Source organism: Engraulis encrasicolus, chromosome 11, assembly GCF_034702125.1.
Source record: "Engraulis encrasicolus isolate BLACKSEA-1 chromosome 11, IST_EnEncr_1.0, whole genome shotgun sequence".
NCBI classification, from domain to species: domain Eukaryota; kingdom Metazoa; phylum Chordata; class Actinopteri; order Clupeiformes; family Engraulidae; genus Engraulis; species Engraulis encrasicolus.
In genome coordinates this window covers 12,336,934-12,346,575 of record NC_085867.1, presented here as the reverse complement: position 1 = coordinate 12,346,575, position 9,642 = coordinate 12,336,934, and the positions used below count along the sequence as shown (strand labels likewise).

At 45.1% G+C, this 9,642-nt stretch overlaps 1 protein-coding gene across 4 annotated transcripts; it reads left to right on the top strand.

Moving 5' to 3' along the window:
* Positions 1–107: 107 nt before the first annotated feature.
* LOC134458783 (alpha-N-acetylgalactosaminide alpha-2,6-sialyltransferase 6-like) lies at positions 108–7,969 on the top strand. Of its 4 annotated transcripts, none has more exons than XM_063211184.1 (6): positions 108–442; positions 936–1,005; positions 1,917–2,111; positions 3,779–4,191; positions 4,829–4,936; positions 7,379–7,969. In XM_063211184.1, exons 2-6 carry the CDS (start codon positions 982–984, stop codon positions 7,560–7,562), a joined length of 924 nt encoding a protein of 307 aa, XP_063067254.1. In that variant the 5' UTR covers positions 108–442; positions 936–981; the 3' UTR covers positions 7,563–7,969. The 4 variants fall into 4 exon arrangements, with proteins under 4 accessions (XP_063067254.1, XP_063067252.1, XP_063067255.1 ...); XM_063211182.1 differs by having other exon boundaries at positions 1,914–2,111; XM_063211185.1 differs by lacking the exon at positions 936–1,005 and having other exon boundaries at positions 1,914–2,111.
* The last annotated feature ends 1,673 nt before the right edge of the window (positions 7,970–9,642 follow it).

The following is a 9,642-nucleotide window of genomic DNA, read 5'->3' as shown; positions in this document are numbered from 1 at the left end:
CAGTGCGCATGACTGACGCGGTCTGGCGCAACATCGCCGCCGGGGGATTACAGATAGACAACCAGGCCAGATGTTTTGTTTTACCCCAAAACATCTGCACTGTTCATGTAGCGAACAGCATCCGCGCACAGTGCTCTGGAACACGCCAGGGCAGTACTAGATATCTCCTCCCTATACCATATTGAGCCGAGCTGCAAACTAGATGCGCAGAGGAACTCGAGTTCACACTTGTCTTTTGACTTCTCGTTGATGTAGACGCGCCGGGGTTTACCCGCGACCCACCATAATGATTTCGCTCTGTATTTTAATACACCGCAGTATGGCTTCATCATCACCATGACGCAAGGCAAATAGGCGTCCCCAGTACGCAGGTGCGGAGAGAGACGTGAGGAAGGCTTCCTAGTGTTGCGCGTATGATGGAAGGCTTTACCGTTATGTCGAGGTAAGTCAGATAAGTGTTGACATAATCGGATGGACGAACGTTATCCGATATCTTAACCTCCTTGATCTCGACGCTTGTGTCGAGAGGCGGCGGCCATGTCCAGACAGGCTGCTGGCGAAAAATGATGAGAACTGGTGATAACGTTGAGCGCAACCTCTCTTGCGCAATGTGAGATGTTTTGCCACCCTATTGCGCGGCAGCTGCTCAGTGTCTTAAAGACGATGAACAACAACATCATTACTGTAAATGCGATGCGTTTTTTTATCGAAACATTTGAATTTCACAAAATGCTTTTAATGTTTTAGCGATGCGTTCAGTCGCTGTTGTCCTAAGGCCTGCACCGTGTGCGTGTCTTTTTAGGAGAACTAGATGGACCATCATCGCATGAACATAAGGTGCATGAATTGATAATGGAAAAAAACATATTTATACGTTTTTGCATGCAGCAACCTTTCATAGATCATGTGCCTTTGTCTCCTTTCCTTGACATAAGGACGAAGATGTGAAAATGTGATAGTATTTCTCTCACCAATGGAACTATGGGATTTCTTTTGGTTGACAAGGTAAGGCACAAGTTATTGTTGTCATATCGGTTCATACTGCGCTTGTCGCTTTTATAATAGCTTTGAATTAATTTCACTAAGATAGTCTGGCTGTCTAAATGTATTCAATTCTTACATTCACTCTATAGGCGAGCCTACTTTGATAATTGCGTTCTTTTGACTGAGATAGGCTAGTCCAATTAGCTATATTAAATGCATTTGATTCTTATGCATTCCCATAGTTTCAGCTGGAAACTGATGCAAGCTTAGAATGTTACAATATAATAATCTGGTTAGGATGATCTTCCTGATTCATACAATAGTTTCATTTGAAATAGGCTACCGGTCAGGACCAGAGGCACAACACATCAGTTCTAAAAGAACACAGTGAAAATATTAAACAATTCTACTCTAATCATTAAGAGCACTACCAGTCATCAGCAGCAGCATCACACTAGCCTGCTCTACACACAGTAAATATGCCATGTCAATTCAACAATCAGAGAGCGCTCTGGGACTAAATACACCCTAGAAGATGTTAAGTCGACTTGTTAAATGTTGAATTAACACTGCAAAATGTACTGTGGGACTGAATTGACAGCAGCTCAATGTTTTCATGCAATGGCTTACACAGGTCCATGCAACTGGATCTGTTATCCCTCAACAACATCCCAGTGTTTTACTCAAAGCAGAGTCCCTGTGCACAACCACTGTCCAGTTGCTGGCGATGTGCAGTACAATTAATTAAAGGGAGGATACATTACAGCACACTGTTCTTTGCCTTTAGTTTATTTGGTGAACAACACGTTTCACAACGAAACACGTTGTTCACCAAATAAACTACCAGCAAAGAAGACCAGTGTGCGCTGATTTGCTCCCTTTACTAACACCCCAATGTTTGTTTTATTGTTCCGCCTCCATGCCAACAGCAGGGCCATCAGAATCAGCGGATGGTTGTCTTCGGTGCCATCTTCCTCCTCACCACGCTGCTCATCCTCTACAGCTCCAACAGCGGCAGCCAGCTCTACTTCTCCGTAGGGGCAAGCAACCACCACTATGTCTCCAAGAACACCAACCTCAAGACCTGGTCCACCAGAGACACCTACGTTCCTGTCTATGGGAACAAGGTGAGTTTTTCAAGCCCATATCTGCTGTGGGCAGCCATGCCTAATGGTAAAGGAGATGGGCTTTAGATCAGAGGGTTGCCCATTCGAATCCCACCCTTCCACTCCCTGTCTCACTCCATGGCTGAGGTGCCCTTAACCCCACATTACTCAGGGAATTTAACAAACAGCCTATACATAATTGTAAGTCGCTTTGGATAAAAGCGTCAGCTAAGTGTGATGTAGTGTAGTGTAATCTCAAATCAATGAGGACGATATTCTGTACCAATTTCGAGACGTGGTTCACAAGACGAGACACCTACGTTCCTGTCTATGGAAACAATGTGAGTTTCAAACCCAGTCAGCTATAATGATATTTCAAAATGACAGAGCCAGAGAAGTCTAGAAGAAGAATTCTATTGCCTGTTGAAAGAGTTGTCTCTTATCACCTGAGATGATCTAAGTGTGTGTCATCATGAGCAAGCGGTTAGGGAACCCGCCATGTAGCCCGAGAGTTGCTGGTTTGATTCCTGACGCTGCCAGGTGAGCGAGCGAGGGAAGTAAATAACCAGTTGTAGAGTTACTTGTGCACAATCCCTGGTGCTGAACAAAAAGATTTTTGGAAAAAAGGTTCGCACAGTTTGGATTTTTTTCTTCTTTCAGCCAAGCCTGTGTTTGTTAGTGAATCTGAGGAAGACCGAGAGGTCGAAACGTCATTGCCAATGAATGGATAAATAAAAAGAAGAAGAAATAACTTAAAGAAGAAAAAAATCCAAACTGTGCGAACCTTTTTTCCGAAAATACGTAAATAACCAGTACCCTGTAGCAGAACTCTACACTGCTCCCTTGGGTGCCTGTGGAGCTACTCCCCTTTCGCAGCTGAGTGATGAATGCAATTTTCTTTTCTTTTTTTAAAATGTGTTTTTTTATGGGCTTTTCCGCCTTTATTTCAGATAGGACAGTGAAGAGCAATAGGAAGCGAATGTGGAGAGAGAGATGGGGTAGGGATGGCAAATGACCCAGGCCGGATTCTAAACCCTGGGCATGCAAGCCCGAATGTGGGGGGCTTAGCACGCTGCGCCACAGGGCCCCCAATTAATGCAATTTTCATTGTACACTGTGTGCTGTGCTCTCATAGTGACGACACAACCTCCATAAAATGAATGTTGATGAGGCTTCATTTCCGTCCTTGGCATGATAATAAGGGCTTATCATCAGTCAGGAGATCATCATCAATCTCACTATGTAAACATAGCCAGCGCATAATGTATAAATGCAATCACATTAGTGCTTGTGTTGTGTAGAAACATTCTTGCTGCGCTGTGACCCCTGTGCCCTGATGACCTGGGAAACATCACCTGTGCATAATGTATCAAGGCAATCGGGTGTGTGTGTGTGTGTGTGTGTGTGTGTGTGTGTGTGTGTGTGTGTGTGTGTGTGTGTGTGTGTGTGTGTGTGTGTGTGTGTGTGTGTAATGTGCTAATTACTAGACTTTGGTGGTAGAATGTGTACTCCTATGCTGGAAGGTGGCTGTGATTGGGAGGTCTCTAGTTGTAGCCCTGGGTGGCGAACTGTGCAAGTGAAACATCACCTGTGTGTAGTGCATAAATGCTCTTTGTACGTGTGTGTGTGTGTGTCTGTGTGTGTGTGTGTGTGTGTGTCCACACGTGTGCGTGTGCGCGTCTTTGCAGACATTCTCGCTGCACTGTGGCCACTGCGCCCTGGTGACCAGCTCCAGCCACGTCCTGGGCAGCGGGGCGGGCCGGGAGATCGACGGCTCGGAGTGCGTGATCCGCATGAACGACGCGCCCACCTCCGGCTTCGAGCGGGACGTGGGCAACCGCACCACCCTGCGCGTGGTGGCCCACTCCAGCGTCTTCCGTGTGGTCCGCCGGCCGGCCGAGTTCCTCAACCTGTCGACCACGGACATGTCCGTCGTCTTCTGGGGCCCGCCCACCAAGATAGGGCGCGACGCCAAGGGCACGCTGTTCCGCCTCATCCAGAGGGTCAGCGCCACGTACAGGAACGTGTCCTTCTACACCATCACGCCCAGCAAGATGAAGAAGTTCGACTCGCTCTTCCAGAGGGAGACTGGCCGAGACAGGTATCCACCGTCTTTTCCACAGTTACAAGGGCGGCGCCATTACTGTTTGGGTACGCTATGGGCAGCCTAACAGGAATTAACCAACTGGAAATCTGTTGGTAGCATGAAAAACATGAAAATGGGTGGGGTTAGTGGGTGTGGCGATATGGCTGCAATTTCTCACTAGTATGAGCATAAAAATATTTAGCTGGTTTGATATGAAAAGGTATGAATACTATTTAATCTGTCCTAAATTATTTAACCAGTATTGTATAAAAAAGTATGAATATTATTCAACATTGTTATCCTATTATCCTAAAATATTCAACCTGTTGTATATAAAAAGGTATGAATATTTTTAAACATTGTTTTCCTAACATGTTCTCATGCATTATGACAATGTTATTGGGCGTTGTTGTAGTATTTGTAAGATCTTTAATTTGTCTCATTGTTTGTTCAATGTGCATCCTTTTATCATACTATTGCATTAGCCTTATCCTCAGCTGAATCAAAAGCATTGCTCATAGTTTGATCCTATAAAAGTAAGTGACATTTTCCTGTTAATCACTCTTTTGAATGGGTGTGTGTGTGTCTGTGTGTGTGTGTGTGTGTGTGTGTGTCTGTGTGTGTCTGTGTGTGTGTGAATTTGTTCATAAAGAGAGAAGTCTCGTTCCTGGCTCAGCACTGGCTGGTTCACCATGGTAATTGCCATCGAGCTGTGTGACAACATCAAGGTTTACGGAATGGTGCCGCCAAATTACTGCGGGTAAGCAGGAGATTAAAACATGAAACTATTACTGTAGTCTGGAATCACTCAGTCAAGATAGCTGATGGCTGTGGGTGGGACCACACCGTTGTTGTTATGGTTCAAACTGCGTCTGCACTGCCTTGGCCGATGCCATGACCAATCAAAAGACCACATTTCATTTCCACCGTCCTGCGAAAGTCAGCTCCAAAGATTCAAACATAGTGGGGGAAACAGGGGCGTAGCAGCAAAGTTTGGGCCTTATGTGCAATCAGCTCCAATGGCCCCCCAGCCTTTTATCTTCATAAACCGGACTGTGTGTGGGGCCCCAATATATACAGTACATGGGGCCTTAGTGACTCAGTCACACTTTACCCCCCTGAATGACACTGCTGGGGAAAAAAAACATTCTGTAATGATTGGTGGGACCTGGTTGGTGCCTGTTGTGGCAATCTTACAATACAATACAATAGAGCATGCATGTATATAGTGCAGTATCACAACTATGAAGTTGAATTCAAGGCACTTTCAAAATACACATGCACATATACACATTCCCACATCAGCTCTGCAGTCTGCCGCGTGGCGCCAATTGTTCGGGGTTCACATGAGAAAGTGCACACGCACACACACACAAACAAAGACAGTAATTAAAGAAAAGATAACGGTGGAAAAGATCATAGCATAGCCTAATATCATAGCATCAAGACCTAGCCTACTAACGCAGGAAGACTGTGTAGTTCTACGTATCTGAGAGGCGTTACCAGAGAGAGTAGAGAGAGAGAGGTTCCATTGGCCCATTGTTTCCGGGTTCTATTATTGCAAGGGGGAGAGGGGGGAAATCCCCCTTTAGGCAGACCTAGGCAGACCTAAGGACTGTTCTATTCAATGCTAGGAGTATTATGACACGCCCCTTTAGGCAGACCGGAACCTGGTCATGTTAGGTGCCCATAGCAACCTATTACAATGGCATATCTCTATACTTAAAGAATCTGAGAGGCGTTACAAGGACCAAGGCTAGACCAACTCACCCAGCAAAAGTATTTTTTGGCCACTTGGCATGTTTGTGTAGTTTACTAAAGGCTATAGCGGACAGTGAAAGGGGTTGAAGAAAGCCTAAAGCCTGTGTGCTATATCTCATTTTGAGTTGTAAAACCAACATTGCCCGGAGGGCGGAGGGTCTTGTGAAGGAGATTGTTTCAGTATTCAGGAGGTGTGTTAGTATAGTGTTTGAAGTGACACTGACGAGAGTCACGAGAACAAACTATTCAACTGCCTCTTTCTTGTCTCAGATGCCTGACATTGAGCATGGCTTTTGTTGTGGAAAACCCATTGAAAGATCTTGTTCATGCAGGTACAGCGCTGTGGCTCTTGCTCAGCACAGTCTATGTCAATCATTTTTAAATCAGCCGTTTTTTAAATCCTCTGCTGCTTGTAAGTGGGATTGCAATCTTGCTGAGAATCTCTAAAGGCTGTGTGTGTTATTATGACCCCCCCCCTATCTTACTGTGTGTGTGTGTGTGTGTGTGTGTGTGTGTGTGTGTGTGTGTGTGTGTGTGTGTGTGTGTGTGTGTGTGTGTGTGTGTGTGTGTGTGTGTGTGTAGAGTAGAGTAGAGTAATCAAGGTGTCCAGTAGCATACATAAATAAGTACAGAAAACACAGACATTACACACATCATTGCACACAGAAGGCCTATATTAACCATAGTGTACATGCTTACATACATTTAGCCAAAGTCAGATCTCTCTCTCATACACACACAAACACACACCTGTGGTTGGTGATGATGAGGTTGGTCTGTGAGTGTGAGTGTGTGCCTGCGCGCACAAAATCGCAAGAAATAGCCTACACCTTGGGTCGAATGGCTCACTATATTGCTTCGAAGACTATTTTAATTGATGGCCCATGGCATGATGACAATGGCTTCTCTCTACTTCCCTATCCAATAAGGACACAAAAGGCCCCAAAAAAGGAATAGTTTTGAGGCTGACATAACTGATGTACAACACCCCATACCTACATCCAGCACCTCTAGCGAGGCTTATTTGTGTGGGTGCATCCCAATATGTGACCTTGCCTCTTCCACTTGCCTCCTCCACTTGCTTCTCGCCATGATGACATCACTGACAACAGCATTATATTTCAATATCTTGCAAAAGCTCAATTGTAAAGTCTTTTTCTCATTTGCAATTGGGATGGTGAATGAAAAACTGTCCCTCAAAAGTTGTTGTGGCGAGGCTGACAGCTGGGAAACTTTATCGTTTTCTCCACGGAGGAGGGGCCAGGAGGAGGGACGAGGAGACAAGCACAAGTGGAGGAGGCAAGGACACATATTGGGATGCACCCTATGTGTGTATCAAAAGCCCACTTCCTGTTTAACTTCCTTTGTGTGTGTGTGTGTGTGTGTGTGTGTGTGTGTGTGTGTGTGTGTGTGTGTGTGTGTGTGTGTGTGTGTGTTCCAGGCGGAAGCAGTCCAAGCGTATGCCGTACCACTACTACAAGCCTCGCGGATCAGACGAGTGCGCCATGTACCTGCAGAACGAGCGAGGTCGGCGCGGAAACCACCACCGCTTCATCACCGAGAAGCAGGTGTTCTCACGCTGGGCTAAGCACTACAACATCACCTTCTCCACTCCAACCTGGTAAACTAATGAAGTCTGGCATGCAGAGGTGTCAACCCCAGGCTCAGGAGGAAAAAATCACCTTCCCACAAATTTGAACCAACCAGCTCAGAATCAGCTGACCGCACTGAGTACTCAAGACAGGTAGGCCTAGTTACTCCATGAGCACAGTTAGATGCACACATTCAAATTCCGGTTTCAAGTGGAATATTGTCAGTATTTGGTTTAAAACAAGTTACGGAATACTCCGTTTACATGTGTGGAAGAGCGCTGCTACCGGAATACCTCTGAAATACTGAATTGCGCACAAACCGAATACTGCCACCATTCCATTTAGCATCGGAATATTCCTCGCATGTAATTGCGCCCAGTGTCACCTGTGTTGGAGGGAAACTGTGGCATGGTCTTTTCTTCTGAACTGGGCTTTTGACACTATGGGTCTTTCTCAAAGCCTAGGCCAGTGTCCTTCCAAGTGTATCAGGGCAGCCATGGCCTAGTGGTTAGAGAGTTGGTCTTTCAATCTAGGGGTTGCCGGTTCGAATCCCCCACGACCTCTCCCTACACCTCCATCCATGGCTGAAGTGCCCTTGAGCAAGGCACCTAACCCCACATTGCTCCAGGGACTGTAACCAATATCCTGAAAAATAATAGTTGTAAGTCGCTTTGAACAAATGAAAGCGTCAGCTAAGAAATGTAATGTAATGTAATGTATCAGCCTAAGTAGTCACGCCCAGTGATTGGATATTTTTTGGTGAACTCTACAGAATATCCAATCACTGGGTGTGACTAATAAAGGGTATCCAATCACTGGGCGTGACTAATTAGGCTGATACACTTGGAAGGACACTGGCCTAGGCTTTGAGAAAGACCCTATGGCTGTATCTCACAGGATGTGAAACGCCCAGTGATTGGATACTCTTTGGTGAACTCTGCGGAGTATCCAATCACTGGGCGTTTTTGCGTCCTAGCAAGGCCAGGATCCTTGACTTTGAGAAACAGCCATCGTACTGCTGGTGGGAAGTGTATACGGCTGACCCTTTATGAATGTCTCTGTAGGTTACATTTATGGTAATACAAGAGATCGAAGATACTACCAAACGAAAAGCACTCACTGCACAAACAATCCACCTCCACCCAAGGTATTACCTTAAAAGGTATTTAAACAATGGGGGTGTTTTCAGATTCTTTGTGAGAAATGTCTTCATCATAATCATTTTGAAGTGATGGTATAAAAGGATTGGAGGCCACTCATAGAAATCTCTCTGATAAATCTATAGTCTTCAAGGTGGGTGAGCTTGATACTTGTCAACTTCCCTTTCGAATGTTCATCTGACTTCACCCAAAGCAACAGAACCGCATCAACGTTGCCGTCACCCAGTGTTCTGCTTTAGATTGCATAAGTACTTTGAATGAATGTTCTGATCCTCGTCACGAGGAATGACTTTTAACGTGTTTTGTAAATAAGTGAAATGCTAATTGAATGATGAAAATATACTGTATTTTTACATGTTTGTAATATTTCTCCTCACTCTGCCAAAAGAAACCATGACTACTGTAATGGTGATTAAGAGAACCTTGACCTTTTTGTTGCTGTGAATTTCTTGAAATCGTAAGACAAGATCTGTGTTTCTAAGCTGAACAGACCCCTTACTGAGTCTAGTTTTGTACGCATCGACGTGTTACTATGGCGATGCTGTGCTGAATTCCGCTACAGCACTGTTTGCTTGCGTCCTGGGCTCTCTCTTGGCTGATGTAACTTCAGAGTAACACACCTTTATAGCCGTCTTGGTTCAGTATTAACACTTCACCATTTTTGGAAATATGCTCATTTTACACCTCCCCTTGAGTTAAATCAGGGGTGAGGAAACTTTTTAATTCGAGGGGCAACTTCAAATTCATCCGAGGGCCGTAAAAGTCCTCAGAGAGCCGTACTATGAACACAAACCAGGATTTCCCCCTGCACTGAAGGCCTATATTGAAGGCAGCAACCTTTAAAACAGACCCACCTTCTCTAGGTCCCCTGAATATAGCTTAATTGTATTGCAAATGTATTTCTTAAGATGTCATATTTCATGGGTCGCAAATGGCCCTCGAGACATAGGTTC

What these genes read in the sequence shown, in the direction of transcription:
- LOC134458783 (XM_063211182.1), top strand. Translation starts at nt 982, where the DNA reads ATGGGATTTCTTTTGGTTGACAAG. An exon ending in TTCCTGTCTATGGGAACAAG is followed by an intron (nt 2,112 to 3,778) that starts GTGAGTTTTTCA and finishes GCGTCTTTGCAG; the next exon opens with ACATTCTCGCTGCACTGTGG. An exon ending in AGGGAGACTGGCCGAGACAG is followed by an intron (nt 4,192 to 4,828) that starts GTATCCACCGTC and finishes TTGTTCATAAAG; the next exon opens with AGAGAAGTCTCGTTCCTGGC.